This window comes from Haliotis cracherodii, unplaced genomic scaffold (assembly GCF_022045235.1).
Source record: "Haliotis cracherodii isolate W230 unplaced genomic scaffold, xgHalCrac1.p SCAF_25, whole genome shotgun sequence".
Lineage (NCBI taxonomy): Eukaryota > Metazoa > Mollusca > Gastropoda > Lepetellida > Haliotidae > Haliotis > Haliotis cracherodii.
In genome coordinates, this window is record NW_027266281.1 from 2,397,412 (window position 1) to 2,416,931 (window position 19,520).

The window sequence follows — 19,520 nt, forward strand, 5'->3', positions numbered from 1 at the left end:
CTTTGACTAGAACAATATACAGTATCTTTTTCCAAATAAAAACAAAGTACCAATATTGTATTACTGTAACATCTCTTTAATGCACAATCATTTAACAATCGATCAAATTTCCATGCACAACTTTGATACGTCTGCTTTGTTTGTAAACAAACATGGCTGCCCACTTGACACCGATAAAGGTCAGTGACCTGGTCAAAGTTGATGGGGATCTCACTGGACGTGTAATACAGATAGTTCAACCACTTAATACCTTCAATGTCTATGTGGTGAAGACTATGTTTGGCGAAATGCAAGTTCCCCGATTCCGATTGAGATTACTACCCGAAACTGTGTCAAATGCACCACCTTCAGGTCCGTCAAGTCCGTCCTTTGGCCTACCCCAAGCAGTCGTGGATGACTTAATGAGTGATGACTTTTTCGATCCCCCCACACAAAACAATTCTACAAACTTTGCAATAAAGGAAATTGATATTGATGACTTTTTGGCAAGTAATGAAAATGAAAATACCATGAAGAAAACAAAACTTGACATGAAGTTTGTTCACAGTTTTTTTTAGCAAAGTTTTCAAGAAACAAGGACAGTTGAAGAAATCCCAACCAGTGAACTCAATATTCTCTTGTGCAGGTTTTTCATATCCGCCAAAAAGTCGGATGGAACAGAATACGAACCATCGACATTAAAAGGGATAAAGGCCAGTGTTGAGCGTTATCTGAAGAGACATGACTATAAACACTCGTTGTCAGACTCCGTGCATTTCATTAAACTTCGAGAAGTTTTAAAATCTAAACAAAAATCCCTGAAAAAGCGGGCTGATCCTGTGTCAGATCTTGAACTAAATAAACTCCGTGAATCTGGACAACTTGGCACAAGTACACCTGATGCAATCTTAAACACGTTATGGTGGAACAACACCATCTACTTTGGTCTGCGTTCTGCCACCCCTCACAGGCGCATGCAATGGGGCGATGTCATTCTCAAAAAAGATACTGAAAACAATGAGTATCTGCAGTATATTGAGAGACAATCGAAAACACGTCAGGCTGAGGAGGCACGTGACGTTGCCCCTAAGGCATGGGCACAACCTGGTGATTTGTGCTGTCCGGTAGCTGTCTATAAACGGTACCGTGATCTGAGACCCGCAAATTACTGTGATGATGATCACCCCTTTTACCTTGCAACCAACACACAATTTGGGGTCAAATCTGGAGACACATGGTTTAAACGCCAGCCTGTTGGTCGTAATAAACTGGGTTCCTTAATGAAAAGGATGGCCGTCAGGGTAGGGTTGTCAGCTGACAAACGTTTAACAAATCACAGTGCAAGGAAAAGGATGATTCAAACTCTCTCTGACAATGGCGTTCCCGCACATCAGATCATGCAGGTGTCTGGTCACAAAAACATCCAGTCCATCAATCATTACTCCAAAATAAATGAGCACCAGCATCACAATATTAACAACATCCTTGCACATTCCAGCACCTCAAACTCCACTGTAGCCATGAGAAATCCCCAGGTTCTTGAATCACATGTTGATAGATCTCACGACATGCCACAAGCCCACCATGTGTCACTAAGTACATCACAACAGAACCGAGTTTCACATGACACTAAATGTGAAGCAGTTCACACACTTTTCGCTGGGCCGATCTATGGTGGGGTATTTAACATTACAATTTCCTCAAATGACACTGGGGCTACGGTCAGACAACCAAGTCCAAAACGACGAAGAATTAACGTCATTCATTCCGATTCTGATTCCGATTAGTCCCAGGGTATCATACATCCAGACAGATTCTGCATAGAATCGATGATAGATGTAAACATCCTGATCCCAGTTCAGCCATGCGCGCTTTGAAACTTCAGGTCGAGATCTAGGTCAAACATCTCGCACTGCGACTGACTTGATTCTTCTTGTATGACATTCCCATCTGTTTTCGTGACACACATGTTCTTTAACTATTGACTTTGTGACTTTGTTTAGCCAGTTTTCATTGTTGTTGAAGATGACAGTTTAAAATACTGACATATTGATCTAAATTCGTCGGTAACAGCATCGGTGCATTTCTCGGCACCTCTTGCTTCCGGGACTGTTTGCAACGGTCTCACCTAGCTTTGACTGTTTTGTAAATTTATTTGTCTCTGATAACTAAAAGTTTTATCAGTAACATGTATTATCAATTGTTATAAATTGTTGTTAAACAAAGTCGTGAGTTTGCAGTTTTTAATGAGAATTCTCCATTTTTTTCTGGTACTACGTAGCATATCGTTTGAATTTGACTTGGTAAGAATGAAGCAGCTAGCAGTAAAAAGCCGCTTGTTTTCCTGCGGATGAATACATTGGAGATGGCCAGGTGGAGCTCGCTTAAATAGCAACACGATGCAGCACATTTTAACGACGTAAATCATCGAAATTGAGTATGGGTAATAATTAGAATAACCCACTCGATACGGGTGATTACGGAAAATATGGCCCTTGTGAAATTAACGTTCTCAGGTCCTCGCTAAAGCTCGGAACTGAGAACGTTAATTTCACTCGGGCCATATTTTCCGTAATCACCCGTATCTCGTGGGTTATCCTCTAATTAATTACCTGAGCTCAAACGTATGTCCGCTGACTAAAGCTATCTAAAGATAAATTACATTGTTGGTTGACAAATAAGAAAATGTGAAATTAATATTTGTGGATACAAATGATATCTTACATGAATGTTGCTAACATTACTTGAAATCACTGCAATGTGGGCAATTGTTGCTTTTAAAGAAGGATCGTGTTTCAAGGGGCCACCTTAACGTGTGGTGTGCTTGCTGGCATTATTATGGTCCGCAACAAGAAGCTACAAAGATTGTAAAGGAAAAAATGTGAATTTATGAGTGTTTGTAACCCACTGAAATAGCACAACTCCACAGTATAAATGGTAGCAGGAGTGAATGAAAGATTATGTGTGCCTCTTCAGACGCATGTAAATAATGACTAAATAGTATTAAGACATGCCTCATACACAAAAGGGATTGTCATTAAGAATATGTATTGATCAACTGTCAAACAAATGTTCAACAGGTACGGCTGGGTTATATCATTTTGACTGTTGTATGAAATCATCATTTGTATGAACTACTGATATTGTTCTTTGTTCAACTTCGACACAGCCATGTTGGACTGCATAGCCTTTTGGTTGACCACATACAGGTATTACCTGAGCATCAAGTTTCTATAACATTATATCGCCCCAGGCCAAAATCAGCAGGTGAGTTATGCAGAAGATGAACTAAATGCTTTGTAACGTGTCGATTCCCAGATAAAACAATATGTTAACCCAAAAGTCTGAACGGAAAAGAATTAAGTATGAAACTTGAAACGTGTTGATACTGATCACGGCTATAATATTATGATTATTGTACTTCCCGTTTGTAATTAATTGTAATTAATGTGCAGTAATTTGTATTGTTTTGTAAACCTTGAAAATTGTGTAAAACATTTGTTGATTGCACACCATTTGTTGTGTATTTGTTGCTTTCACACTTAATTATTTTCCGTACAGATGTTTTGGTTGATATATTATCTAAATTTGGGCATCAACACATAACAAAGCTCATCTTCTGCATAACTCATCTGTTGATTGTCGCCTGGTGTGGTATAATGTGATTGGACGTTCAGGTAGATACTTATTACATATTACCAAAAGGTAATGCTGTTCAACACCGTTGTGTCGAAATTGAAACCACCCACGTAAATATTTCGCGATATCCAAAGCTTTGACACAAACGAAAATTATTAATAAAGAATGAATACGCAGGGACCAAGTATTTTTTACTACGAAACAACCACATGTTCGACACAACAAACGACGTTTGACTGTATATGAATTGACTGGGAGTCAAGATCAGCTGATCTGTTTGCCGCCGATGTCAGGCTCGCCCCCTTTACACGTGGTTGTTGGCCCAAGAACATTTGCAACAAGTCCTCCACGCTGAATCATTCCATTCAAGTTTACCTTGGTAACTTACCAGACACAAGTGATGACGTTTATCATGCAGTCAAACTGTATCGTTATAGCAGTATTAGGGGTTAGTTCACTTGCTTGATAACAGTGTTAGAACCTACACCGAAACGTCGCTCTTAATTGTAATAAAGAAGTTGTTCATTCATAAATTTCTTATCCTTACTAAGTTCTCCACTGTGAATCATTATATTCAAGTTTACCTTGGTAACTTACCAGACACAAGTGATGACGTTTATCATGCAGTCAAACTGTATCGTTATAGCAGTATAAGGGGGTAGTTGTGCTGAAATATTTGAAAGAAAAAGTTTGATAGAGGTGTGAATGTTGAGTTGATGGTTTTGATGTTGATGATCATAAGAAATATCTGCTCAAAGCAGGATCCATTACATATGATAAATTATGACTACTCTCAGTTTTCACAGCACGTTCATATACATTGTATGTGTGTATGTGTGTGTGTATGTGTGTGTGTGTGTGTGTATGTGTGCATATGCGTGTGTGTTTGTATGTGTGGGCATGTGTGTGCGTGAACATTAAACCCCACCTCGCCAATACCCACCCCCCAGCCCACACCCCCCCCACCCCCCCACCCCCACACCCGCAACCCCCACTACCCCGTATATATGACATTGTATACAGCTGTTCTTCTAACAGTCTCGTAACTGAATATAATGGTTATTTAGGGAAAATACACAACCAAATATTCCCGAGAAACTTTTGCGCAGCCTGTTTATCTGTGGTTCCCGATGACATCATTCAACAAGTTCCTTTATCATATGATAACATGGTCAGTTTTATCAAGAGAGAGCTGTGTCGTGCAGTCACCTGAGCTTAAGAGGACACGTTTCTTTGGGTTTTCCCGTAATTTACTCCTGCTAACACGGTTGTAAAATCATGCCTCTACTGTCTCAAGCTTTGGGGTCGTGTTCATCAGTATGACGGTATGGCCTCGAAGCTTTCTTTCACATAAGAATTTAACATGGATAGACGTCTTTTTCATTTACACAAACTACGGCAAGCAAACTGGATGTTAGTGTGAGTGCATATTCTTGATATGATACGGGCATCATCAAATATTAATTGGGGGCACGACAGGCCAAATCGCCGCTATTCGCTGTGCAGAGTTGTGTCTCTTGGGCACGCCAGAAACATGTGACTGTAGGTTCGAATCCCGGTTCGCCCCGATTATGTTTCTAGGTCTGTCAGCCCCCTACCCGTGCTCGTGGGTTTCACCTCGGCTTTCCTTCCACATTAAGCTGACACGCTGTGATATAACTGGATTACTGTTAAAAGCGGCGTTAAATCCAACTAACTTACTCACTCACTCACTCAAAGACTAATGAAGTTACGACCATCGCGTCTTTTTGAAACAAATCGTACATTAAGGTGAACATTAAGGAAATAGAAATGGAATGAACATCATCAACGACACTGAACTTCCTGTTAACCCGGCACCTATTGTTAAGAAATCACCTGGGTGCTTCAATCCACCACAAAACAAAATGTGCTCTCTCCGCTGCACCCTGTGAAATAATATCCGTAGGTCAAATATTTTAGGACGTCGTTGCATCACTGGTAATCATACGCGTCGGTCAATCTTGATGTGAATAATAATAATAATTATTAAACAGCCGAGATTATTGTGTGACCAATATTGTTTTTGATGGTATTCTTGGTGGAAACATAATACACCGGGAAGCTCCCCGCTCATAAAAGGGTCCCAAGCCCATTATACAAGGTACATTGGTTTGACCAGTTCAACTGTACAGGGGGGCTGCAGCCTTGTGGTTAAAGCATTGGCTCGTCTCGCCGAAGACCGCCCGGGTTCGATTCCCTACTTGGGTACAATGTGTGAAGCCCATTTTCCTCGGTCTCCCGCCATGATATTGCTTGAATATTGCTAAAAGCGGCGTAAAACCATACTCACTCACTCACCTGAACAGAGCGCTGACTATTATATCAGGGAACTGATTCACAAAGCGCCCGTTAACTACGGACGTTGGTGATTCTGGTGGTCAACACGCATCGGAGTCATGAGAAGGATGCACAAAAAGGTTACTAAGGTCATAACCTATGATACATGCTATGCACACTGGTAACAATGAGTCTCACATTGTAAGAAAGGCAAAGTACTGCACGGTAGTCCATAAACAATCACATATGTGTCTTGTGAAGGCAAACCAGAGACCAACTTTAGGACCTACTCTACCAAATCCAAACGCGGACATTTCTAGGTTATTTTGAACATACTTCATTGATTTGGTTAAGTTTGTTCTATAACGCCACGCTCAACAATATTCCAGGTATATGACGGCAGTCTGAAAATAATCTAGTCTGGACCAGACAATCCAATGATTAACATTATGAGCATCGATCCACGCAATTCGGACCAACCGATCCCGTTAGTCGCCTTATACGGCAAGCATGGCTTGCTGAAAACCTATTTTAACCCAGATCTTCACGGGTTTTTGATGTATTGAATTTGACTAAATCAGGTATATGATCAACACTTCCATATATGAAAAAGTGGCTCATTTGGAACGTTTTCATATGCTTATATTCAATAGAACTGAAAGTATTATTTAATGGAAAAACAGCGGAATACGCGTCTATATGTTTATGGAGCACTATGTCAAACATGTTTGTTTACATGGGTGAATGAGAGAATACACGATGTCATATGTCACAGTTTTCTGTAAGGACAACCGAATATGAACCATCCAGACCAGTGGCTGATGGCACGGTATATGTTACGTCGGATACGATGACACACAATCAACCAAGCCACATGATAATTGTAACAAACGATGACACACAATAAACCAAGCCACATGATAGTTGTAACAAACGCACCCTCATTCGCTTGACAGACACATTTGTATTGCAGGTACATCTAGGCCAGCTGTGCTCGTGCAGTTACACCTGGTTCAGCTGGGACAGAAATTGAACACTCACTCACTCAGTCACTCACTCACTCAGTCACTCGGTCACTCACTCACTCAAACCACCCATCCGCCTGCCCAACCAAACACACACACCCTTCCACACACCCACCAACTCATTCACCCACTCAGTGTGACGTGAAGGGGTAATCCCCCTATATCCCAGTCTAGAGTGCAACGATAGACGTATAGAACATTATCTCCTACTCAAAAGGACATGCGTCAGCTCTACACTTGACTATACAATTTCTCGGAAAGCAATGGTTGTTATTGGGAATCCGTGACACATAATATACAATATGACGTCTGAACTCACCTCAGATCTAACTCTACAGCCTCTCTAAGAAGTGTGTCAGCATTTCCCGGGGATGTATCGTGTTACTGAACAAAAACAACAATTGTGTGCCTGTCACCTGTCAATCTTGTCGGCAAATCAGGCTAGCGAGCTATTTATCACACGTGTGGATTCCCCGAAAATTCTACTTTGGTTTAGGCATGTCATTATTATAATTAGATATTTGTCAATATATAAAAAATACACTGTATATATGTTGCAGGTTTTCAGGTAGAAGGTTCCGTGTATGGACAGGTGTGACCCAGGTTTGCCCAGATCTTTGGACGGTCTAATCCTTCTTTGATGAGCGAATGAAGAAACAAAACTAACCAGCAGCTGGTTTGTTATTCAGATAATGTTCCACAATTCTAACCAAACTATAAGACTATCTAACAACAACAATCTCGGCAATCTTTATATTAAATGAGTTAATGTGTCTTTGGCCACATTATTGTAATAATCTATACAATTTTTGGTGCAGGGTTTAAGGTATAAGGTTCCAGGTGCGGACAAGTCACATACAGGAAGACACGTCTGATGCAGGTAAGTTCTAATTCGTAAAGTTCCCTTGTGAGTTGATATGAAAAAGGGTTTAAAAATCATTGCACTTCTTTTAAGACGTGCATTGACGTGTGTGTGTGTGTCTCCTAATATCAGTTTGAACTAATGTTATAGTGCTAGCTCATTAAGATACAATGTCACAGTTTACCATGGACACCAACTCAGACAAAACCGACCGGACCTTGTTTTATTCCCTTAATGCCGAGTGCCAAGCAGAGTAACAAGTACCATCTTTCAACCTCAGTGGAAGTGTTTGCAACCACAGACCTTCCTTGGCCCTGAAGACGCTCTATCCACTAGACCGGGAAGAAAGCAGAGTAACAAGTACCATCTTTCCACCTCAGTGGAAGTGTATGCAAACACAGACCTTCCTTTTGCCCTGTAGATTCTCTATCCACTAGACCAGGAAGTAAGTTATTTGACTGCATCTGAATTTTGAGCTTTACCCTCTCAAACCCAATTTAGTTGGCTCAGCCTAAATGACACCATTCTGACCCAGCCTATAATGCTAAATGATTATTTTGATAGGTAAAAGCTTATTTTCCTATTTTTTAAAATTCATCATAACAAACGTGGGTCATACATTATGTATATCGATGATCTGGTCTCTTTCAAATATGGGCAGTTCGCTTTATGCTTTCCACTGATTTACACACCAGAAATAGAAATAAACGAGACCAGTGAAACAGCCTCATATTTTTCATATTTAGATCTATACATCAAAATAACGACAGACAATAATACGTGAACAAAGCTGTATGAAAAGAGGGGTGTTTCACATTTCCAGCAGTAACAACACACTGTCCGTTCATGTCGATGAGGGTCGGTCGGGTAGCCTAGTGGTTAAAGCGTTCGCTCGTCACGCTGAAGATCCGGGTTCGATTCCCGACATGGGTACAATGTGTGAAGCCCATTTCTGCTGTCCCCTGCCATGATATTGCTGGAATATTGCTAAAAGCGGCGTAAGACCATACTCACTCACTCACTCACTCATGTAAATTTATAATCCAGAAGGCCAAGGCTTTGGTATCCATTTTTCACAAGTTTTGAGAAAGTTTTTTCTTCAAAGTTGTTAAAGACTGGGACTGACAAAAGTGATTCCACAAGACTGTGTGACAAGAGAGATTAGTACTAGTTAACTTACCAAGTCAACTTTCCTGCAGCATGCTCTGTCCCACGAAGATTTCAAACATCGTGAGATGACTCCTACTCAGAAATTGATTGATCCAGGTTTCAGCTTTCACGGCCACAGTAAATCTTCAAATTGCTGTATACGGGAAATGTAGAGGACAGTTCCAAATTTGTCACATCACTGACACATGTTTGATCCTTAGTTTGATTTGTACAATATGAATGCATGTTCCCATGTTTGTTCATGTGCACACTTGACTTCCCTTTTCGCGAAGGACCGCCTCCGTAGTCTGGTGACAGAGCGTCTGCCCAAGGACAGAATGTCCGGGATTCGATCCCCGGCACGGTCTTTTGTCACTCCAAAAGACGCTAAAAGATGGTACTTGGGAATTGTTATTCTGTCTTGCCCTCGGCATTAAGGGGGCCTTAAGTGGAGAACAAGGACTGGTCGGCTCGGACATAGTATACTGTGTCTGAGTGGGGTATTCCTTTTAAACTGCAGCATGGTATCTCCGTTGGCCAGCACTTTAAAATCAGCATCCGCCTGGACTAGTACAAGCAGCTACATACACACACATGCATGCACGTCGTTTTATAAGTGCATTAATTTTGGACACGACGTTAAACGCCATTTCACCTTACCTTTCCGCGAACACCAGGTATCATCACTGAACTGTTAGTTTTAATGTTTATCAACACATTTGTTTTGTGTAGGATCTCCCAAAAGTGGGTGAGTTAAAATTTAAATGTAATATCGCATTGGCATTATTTCAGTGACATAGCTACTCTCCCAAAAGGGAAAGTAAAGATCCAAATAATGAAATCTGTAACACCTTACTCCTTGTATGCACCACAGGCACCTTCAGAAGTGAACGATGAAAACGATGAAAACGAATCTGTTCCTATTGTGTGAGTGTAGCTTCATTCCTTGCATCAATATATTCTAGATTGTGTCCCATGTAGCCCGCTGTCAGATAAGTTGACATCTGGAACTTCTAACAATTGCGAATAAATTGATATGTTTGTGTCATATCGACACAGTACATCAATCAAGCAGCTAATAGTACCGAGCATATCCGATATGACTGCAAGGACTACAGCTCTAGATGTCCGTGAATCAGTTCATAAGTCACACTTCCGACCATACGGGCCAAAATTATGTCGGTAATACAGGTTCAACAACTTGAGAATATTGTTAAGTATTTAAGTGCGTCTTTCAATGTTTTGTTCTCAGATGAATCCTAATGGAAGTGGTAAAAATCTAAACTGAATAATCAATAATAAACTTAAAAATAAAATATAAACTCATTTTGTTCAAAAGGTAACGATTGCATGATTTTATGTTCCAGTAGTTTTCATATGCCTTTCGTCTGCTTATTCCAACTGTCTGTGGGCCACGGAAGAAACACCGTGCCCTGAATGTGTGCGGGGATGGTATGGAAGCAGCTGTGACAAGAGGTGTATTGGTTTCTGTGACAACGGTGGCTGTCACAGAGACTCAGGACAATGCCTGCAGTGCCTGGGTGGCTACTTTACCTCCACCTGTACAACAAAGTGTCCCTTACACTGCAGGGAGAACGATGACGGGCATGCATACTGTAACCGAACGACGCGACATTGTTTACAAAATTGTAAAGATGGTTGGTGGGGAGACAGGTGTGAGCGAGCCTGCAGTGAAGGATGTGTCGACAGCTCCTGCTTATCCTGGGATGGGTATTGTAACAAGGGCTGCCGTCATGGTTGGACTGGTGACGATTGTGGCACAAGGTGTCCAAGCGGCTGCCATCAAAACGCATGCGAGCGAGATAAAAGAGGTAGATGTACCCAAGGGTGTCGCTTTGGCTTCCACGGCCATCACTGTGATCGCCCTTGTGACAATCGCTGCAGGGAACAGGACTGTGTTTATGACCACTTAATAAAGTCTGCAGTCTGTAGACAGGGCTGTGTGGACGGATGGATGTCTCCTGACTGTCGAAGGAAGTGCGCTCGTAACTGTGAAGCATGTCTGCAAGAGTCAGGAAATTGTTCTCGATGTTCGCAAGGCTACTGGGGAGTTGACTGCGCCAGTGTGTGTAGCTCCACGTGTTCTAACAGGACATGTGATATGGATGGAAAGTGCTTTTCATGTCAACCTGGTTACTTTGGCAACACTTGTGAACGCAAATGCGAGACTGATTGTGGCAGGTGCGACATGACGAATAAAGACGGGCGATGTGATGACGTTTGTGTCACACATTGTTTAAACAATACATATGCGCTTCCCGGCCCTGGTTTTGCTGTACATACAGGTGAGTTTCTATGTCATTAAGAAATTGTAGCCATCAAAGCCAAAGTTATCATTTAAACTCAAATGCTGTTGACCTTTTCTACAGCTACATACATGTAGTACATATCACGTGACCATCCACTTCAATAAAGTGAACACATCTCCATTCTATTAATCATTGATATTCTATTGAAGCTAGTCACATCCCAAGCCACAGTCAGTTACACTTTGATGTGATTGTTATTCGTTTTTCTCAAATGAGTGTGTCCCCCCGCATGTTTAAGAAAAAAAAGGCTCTCCTTGTCCAAGGTGGGCTAGACTTCTATGACAAAGGGTTTGAATCCCGATTCCCCCTGATTCTATTTCCAAATGAGGCTGGGATAACTTAGTTTAATAATGAAAGGGGCGATCATGTGTCGAATGATGCGACAGTTAGAACAGTAAAATTACTATGTTCATAGAGTTTCTGAAAAATGATGTAAAGTAGCCATGATTTAGTAAGTTTCGGACATTTGAGTCCATCTCCATAAGAAAAGGTAATATTATACTGGAGAATTTCATTAGTGTTTCACAAAAACGTGGATCATAATTTGATATATTACTCATAAGGGTAGACTGATCGTCTGTAACAAATTTCCGATATTTGCTCATTGATTGGTCACTTTAAGCATAATCCTTAATTGTTGAGAAAATACATGACGTCACCTTAACAATAGCTTGCCTTCATTGAGTAAGTGAGTGAGTATGGTTTTACGTCGCTTTTAGCAATATTCCAGCAATATCACGGCGGGGGACACACGAAATGGGCTTCACACATTGTGCCTATGTTGGGAATCGAACCCGGGTCTTCAGCGTGACGCTTTAAACACTAGGCTTCCCCACCGCTCCTGCCTTCCTTGAAGTTTATCAGTAGGGTTGACATTTCATAAGGTTTTCTCACTTAACATGTATATGTTGTATGTGTCTGTTTGTTGTTAAACGCTGCACACAGCAATATTCCAGATACACGACGGCGATCGGAAAAAAATCGATCCGGACCAGATTATCTAGTGATTGATATAATGAGAATTGATCCACGCATCTGAGATACGATGCCATGCATCAACTAAGTCAGTGAAAATGACAACCCGATCCCGTTAGTACCCTCTTATGATGAGCTTGGTTGTTGAAGAACAATTATAACAGGGATCTTCACGGGGTTTTTTTTGGCTAGTAATATATGGAATAACATCCCTGAAACTGATCATTTGTACCACGTGAATGAATACTGATACGAACTGACATAGTCATAATGAAAGTATTTGCCAAAGATGTGTAGCTGTCCCATGGCAATATGTATATCCCAACCAACAACGTCTTATTCTACCCCGAATCCAATAAAATGATATTTTTTTTCTCCATTTATCAAACTGAGATTCAACTCGACTACGATACTTAAACAATGCATTTTTTGTTTCAGATGAGAGGAATACATCAGGTCGTTGTGGAAATGGATTCCTGCAGCTTGCTGTCACACTTCTCCTCATGAACCTGTCGTTTAATGTATTATGTAGATGAAATTGTGATGCATCAGAGATGGCCCCGTTGAGGTGGCATTCACCATCAGTGAAATATGTGTTTCGTCTGTTTGATCTTTTAGGTTGAACAATATTCAAACTGCATGGACATAACAGACTAGAATACGCCCTAGTCATTCCATGCTGTCAGTACGACACCATCCTTTGTTTGGGATCAGATTACGACATGTAACAGCAGCGAATATTGACCTTGATATTATTGCACCCTACCGTTAACTGTTTTCGCCTCCTTAGCAACTAGTCAAACCACAAGTTGATATTACACTTACTAACTTTAAAGAATCCGATACAAGCCGATTAATCCTTCAGCAGGAATATGTCCAGTCACACTCCAAACATAATTCTCACCTCTCCATCTTCACAGATGGATCCAAGGATGGCGCCAAAGGTGCAAGCACCACCATCATTGGTTCAAAAACTATTTCTTCAAGCTTACCAGATACGGCTACATACTTACTGCTGAAGCTGAGGCTATTAAAACAGCCTTGACATATATTCAGAAACAAACTGCATGTTAAGTCTTCATCATTTTCTCTGATTCTTTGTCATGCCTTCAGGCACTTAGGAATGTCAACTCGAATCATCCGTTAAGATCCCCTTTCACCCTGGATTCCTATCCTCTGTTTTCTCGAAAGCTTGACCCCTGTTGCTGCTGGGTGAATCTAATAATATTATCACTTTTAGCTATTGGGATTGTTTTTCGTGTTTGATACTGACCACTGCTTTTATATTGTGATTATTGTACTTCCCGCCGTCTGTTGTGTACTGCCATTGTAATTAATGTGCAGGAATTTGTATTGATGTGTTAACCTTGAGAATTTTGTAATAGAGTTGTTGATTGTACACCATTTGTTGTTTATTTGTTGCTTTCACACTTAATTCTTTTCCATACAGATTTTTGGTTGATATATTGTTTGAATTTGGGAATCGACACATAACAAAGCTCATTGTCTGTTGTGTACTGCCATTGTAATCTATAATTAATTGTAATTTGTATTGATTTGTAAACCTTGATAATTTTGTAATAGAGTTGTTGATTGTACACCATTTGTTGTTTATTTGTTGCTTTCACACTTAATTCTTTTCTGTACAGATTTTTGGGTTGATATTCTATTGTTTAAATTTGGAAATCGACACGTAACAAAGCATAGAGTTCATCCTCTGCATAACTCACCTGTTGACTGTCGCCTGGTGTGATATACCGTGATAGAATCTGGACGTTTACGTAGATACATATGACTTAGTACCAAAGGGTAGTGCAGTGTCGAAATTGAACCAACCCACGTAAATATTTCGCAATATCCAAAGCTTCGACACAAAAGAAAATTATGATTAAAGAATGAATACGCAGGGACCAATTTTTTTTCACTACGAGACAACCACATGTTCGACACAACAAACGATGTTTGACTGTATATGAATTAACTGGGGGTCAAGATAAGCTGATCTGTTTGCCGCCGATGTCAGGCTCGCCCCCTTTACACGTAGTTGTTGGCCCATAAACATTTGCAACAAGTCCTCCACTTCTTTGATAGGCATTTAGAAGTTGGAGTACTAAGTAAGGATAAGAAATTTATGGATGAATAACTTCTTTATAACAATTAAGAGCGACGTTTCCAGTATAACAATATCTACCCTACTGTATAAACATTGCCTCCTACGTGTATATATACTTGCTTACTGCACTCTGTAAATCACTTGCTTGATAACGGTGTTAGAACCTACACCGAAACGTCGCTCTTAATTGTAATAAAGAAGTTGTTCATTCATAAATTTCTTATCCTTACTAAGTCCTCCACTGTGAATCATTATATTCAAGTTTACCTTGGTAACTTACCAGACACAAGTGATGACGTTTATCATGCAGTCAAACTGTATCGTTATAGCAGTATCAGGGGTTAGTTGTGCTGAAATATTTGAAAGAAAAGGTGTGATAGAGGTGTGAATGTTGAGTTGATGGTGCTGATGTTGATGATCATAGGAAATATCTGCTCAAAGCAGTGTCAATTACATATGATTAATTATGACTACTCTCAGTTTTCACAGCACGTTCACATACATTTTGAGTGTGTGTGTGTGCGTGCGTGCGTGCGTGCGTGCGTGCGTGCGTGTGTTTGTGTGTGTGTGTGTGTGTGTGTGTGTGTGTGTGCATATGCGTGTGTGTTTGTATGTGTTGGCATATGCGTGTGTGTGTGTTTGTATGTGTGGGCATGTGTGTGCATGTGTGTGCGTGAACATTAAACCCCACTTTACCCACAGAAACCTGTGATTGTAGTTTCGAATCCTGGTTCGCCCCGATTATGTTTCTAGGTCTGTCAGCACCATACCCATGCTCGTGGGTTTCACCGAAGTGGTATACGTCTCAGACCTGCATCACATTGACTTTCCTCCCACATTAAGCTGACACGCCGTGATATAACTGGAATAATGTTAAGAGCGGCGTTAAACCAAACTCACTCACCTGTCTGCAGACTGTCACTCATGTGCCAAGATTATTGTGTGATCAATATTGTTTTGATGGTATTCTTGGTGGAAACATAATACACCGGAAGCTCCCCGCTCATAATTATATGCTCGAGAAACATTTTCGTAACACTGTCCCTTTTAAACAGGGTGAGAGAATGATGAATTTATTTTATAAAGGGGTAACCGGCCCATTATACAAGGTACAGTTCAACTGTACAGGGGGTGGTGTGGTAGCCTTGTGGTTAAAGCATTGGCTCGCCTCGCCGAAGAACCGCCGGGTTCGGTTCCCAACGTGGGTACAATGTGCGAAACCCATTTTCCGTGGTTTCCCGCCATGATATTGCTGGAATATTGCTAAAAGTGGCATAAAACTATTCTCATTTACTCACTCACCTGTACAGAGCGCTGACTATTACATCAGGGAACCGATTCACAAAGCGCCTGTAAGCCATGGACGTTGGTGATTCTCTGGTCAACGCGCATCAGAGTCACTCAATAGAATGGTTCTTTCGGGTCAAAACAAAAATAAATATTCCAGAGAAACTCATGCGCAGCCTGTTTAACTGTGGTTCCCGATGATATCATTTAACAAGTTCATATATTATTTGATTAGATCATTTTTCTCTCGAGGGAGAGAGCTGTGTCGTGCAGTTACCTGGGCTAAATAGGTCACGTTTCTAGGGGGTATTTCCTGCGTTGTTGTGCCTCTACTGTTACAAGCTTGGGGTCGTGTTAAAGAAACATGACGCTGTGGCCCCGAAGCTATACTTCACATCATAATTTAACATGGATAGGCGTATTTTACATTTAGACAAACTACAGCAAGCAAAGTGGACATTGTTTGTGTGCATATTCTTGATATGATTTTGGCATCCTTCAAAACCTAACTGGGGGCACGGGTGGCCCAGTCGTCTAAAGCGCCGCGATTCGCTGTGGAGAGTTGCGTCCCTTGGGTACGCCAGAAACATGTAATTGTGGGTTCGAATCCCGGTTCGCCCCGATTATGTTTCTAGGTTTGTCCACATCATACCCGTGCTCGTAGGTTTCGTCGAAATGGTAAACGTATTAGACCTGCATCACATCGGCTTTCCTCCCACAGTAAGCTGACACGCCCTGATATAACTGGATTACTGTTAAAAGCGGCGCTAACTCCAACTCACTCACTTACCCAAAGACTAATGAAATTACGATCATCGCGTCTTGTCAAGACAATTCGTACATTTAGGTGAACATTAAGGAAATCGAAATGGATTGAACATCATCAACGACACTGAACTTCCTGCTAACCTGACACCTATTGTTAAGGTATTAGAAATCACTTTGGTGGGGCAGTCCCCCACAAAACAAAGTGTGCTCTCTCTTCGCTGCACCCTGTGAAATAATATCCTTGGATCAAATACTCTAGGGCGCCGGTTCCTCACTGGTTATCCTGTGCGTCAGTCAATCTTGATGTCAATAATAATAATAATAATAATAATAATAATAATAATTAATATAAATTTTCCCCGTCTGCTGTGATATAACTGGAATAATAGCGGCGTTAAACCAAACTCTCATGTTTGACAACTCACACTTTATTAAACAGCCGAGATTAATGTGTGACCAATGTTGTTTTGACCGTATTCTTTGTGGAAACGTAATACACCGTGAAGTTCCCCGCTCATAATCACATGCCCGAGAAACAATATGTGTAGCCCATTTTCCGGAGTCCCCCGTCGTGATATTGCTGGAATAAAACCGTACTCACTCACTCACTCACCTGTACAGAGCGCTGGCTATTACATCAGGGAACTGATTCACAAAACGCCCGTAAGCCATGGACGTTGGTGATTCTAGTGGTCAACACGCATCAGAGTCATGAGCAGGATGCACACAAGGGTTACTAAGGCCGATTATAACCTACGGTACATGTTATACACACTGGCAACAATCAGTCTCACATTGTTACAAGGGCATAGTACGACAAAAATGGCACATCCTTAAACACGGTTGTCTGTAAGCAACCACATATGTGTCTTGTCAGGACAAACTGGAGAAGAAATGTAGGATGAACTGCATCAGGGTGCGATGTCTGAAGCTAAAAGTTAATTTTAACATATTTTCATTTTTTTATGTATTGAATTTGACTCAATCAGGTATATGACCAACACTTCCACAATTGAAATAGTGGCTCATTTGGAACGTTTTTATATGCGTATAGTCAATATAGCTGAAAGTATTTCTGTTTCTAAAAGAAGCCCCAGCGGAATGCGCGTCAATATCTTTATGGAGCAACATGAATGAGTGAGCACATGATGTCATACGTCACAGTTGTCTGTAAGTACAATCGAATATAAACAAGCTAGATCAGTGGCTAAATGCACAGGTATATAATAAGTCGGGATACAATGATACACAATCAACCAAGCCACATGATAATTGTCACAAACGATGACACACAATCAACTAAGCCACATAATAATTGTAACAAACGATGACACACAATCAACCAAGCCACATAATAATTGTAACACACAATGACACACAATCAACCAAGCCACATGATAATTGTAACAAACGATGACACACAATCAACCAAGCCACATGATAATTGTCACAAACGATGACACACAATCGACGAAGCCACATGATAATTGTAACAAACGATGACACACAATCAACCACGCCACATGATAATTGTATCAAACGATGACACACAATCAACCAAGCCACATGATAATTGTAACAAACGATGACACACAATCAACCACGCAATATGATAATTGTAACAAATGACAAACAATCAACCAAGCCACATGATAATTGCAACAAACGATGACACACAATCAACCAAGCCACATGATAATTGTAACACACGATGACACACAATCAACCAAGCCACATGATAATTGTATCAAACGATGACACACAATCAACCACGCAATATGATTATTGTAACAAACGATGACACACAATCAACCACGCCGCATGATAATTGTAACACACGATGACACACAATCAACCAAGCCACATGATAATTGTATCAAACAATGACACACAATAAACCAAGCCGCATGATAATTGTAACAAACGATGACACACAATCAACCAAGCCACATGATAATTGTATCAAACGATGACACACAATCAACCACGCCATATGATAATTGTAACAAATGACACAAAATCAACCAAGCCACATAATAATTGTAACAAACGATGACACACAATCAACCAAGCCACATAATAATTGTAACAAACGATGACACACAATCAACCACACAATATGATAATTGTAACAAACGACAAACAATCAACCAAGCCACATAATAATTGCAACAAACGATGACACACAATCAACCAAGCCACATAATAATTGTAACACACGATGACACACAATCAACCAAGCCACATGGTAACTATAACAATTGTTCCCTAATTCGCTTGACAGAGAAGCGTAGGAACATAAAGAAAACATACCTGAAAAAATGCCAAAACAATGATCATAACCAGAAAGTGTGTTCTACGCCCATACGGTCTAACACATTTGTATTGCAGGTACATCTAGGCCAGCTGTGCTCATGCAATTACACCTATTTCAGCAGGGACAGAAATTGAAGACTCACTCACTCACTCACTCACTCACTCCTTCCCGCCTACACACCCATCCACCCACCAACACACCCACCCACCCACTCACGCACTCCCTCCCTCACTCACTCACTCCTTTCCGCCTACCCACCCATCCACCCACCAACACACCCACCCACTCACGCACTCACGCACTCACTCACTCACTCCTTCCCGCCTACCCACCCATACCCAACCATACCCAACCATACCCACCCCCATCCACTCACTCACTCACTCTGTGACCCACTATAGGAATCGAGTCTTTGTAGTCACAAGCGAACACTTGAATCGCAAGGCTACCCCATTGTCCCCTATATCAAAATACCACCGTTGGCCTCTTTTTATTGTGTAAGATTTACAACTGACAATTAATTCCCCTTTTTATACAACAGTGTGACGTGAAGGGGTAATCCCCCTATATCCCAGGCAAGATACACATATGAGTGCTACGATAGACGTATAGAACATAATCTCCTACTCAAAAGGACATGCGTCAGCTCTACGCTTGACTAAACAATTTTTCGGAGAGCAATTGTTGCTTGTAATTGGACATTCATGACACCTATAAACATTTTGTAGTCTGCACTCAGCTCAGATCAAACCCTACAGCCTTCTTAAGAAGTGTGTCA

The 19,520-nt window shown here is 41.0% G+C and overlaps 1 protein-coding gene across 1 annotated transcript; it reads left to right on the forward strand.

Annotated features, from left to right (window-relative positions):
* The first annotated feature begins 9,845 nt into the window (after positions 1 to 9,845).
* LOC139472788 (scavenger receptor class F member 1-like) lies at positions 9,846 to 12,793 on the forward strand. Its single transcript, XM_071255261.1, has 3 exons — positions 9,846 to 9,879; positions 10,320 to 11,258; positions 12,696 to 12,793. Exons 1-3 carry the CDS (start codon positions 9,846 to 9,848, stop codon positions 12,791 to 12,793), a joined length of 1,071 nt encoding a protein of 356 aa, XP_071111362.1.
* Positions 12,794 to 19,520: the final 6,727 nt, after the last annotated feature.

Excerpts from the sequence above, each read along its gene's own strand:
- LOC139472788 (XM_071255261.1), top strand. The coding sequence starts at position 9,846 with ATGAAAACGATGAAAACGAATCTGTTCCTATTGT. Across the intron at positions 9,880-10,319 it reads AACGAATCTGTTCCTATTGT|TAGTTTTCATATGCCTTTCG; the intron begins GTGAGTGTAGCT and ends TTTATGTTCCAG. Across the intron at positions 11,259-12,695 it reads TGGTTTTGCTGTACATACAG|ATGAGAGGAATACATCAGGT; the intron begins GTGAGTTTCTAT and ends TTTTTGTTTCAG.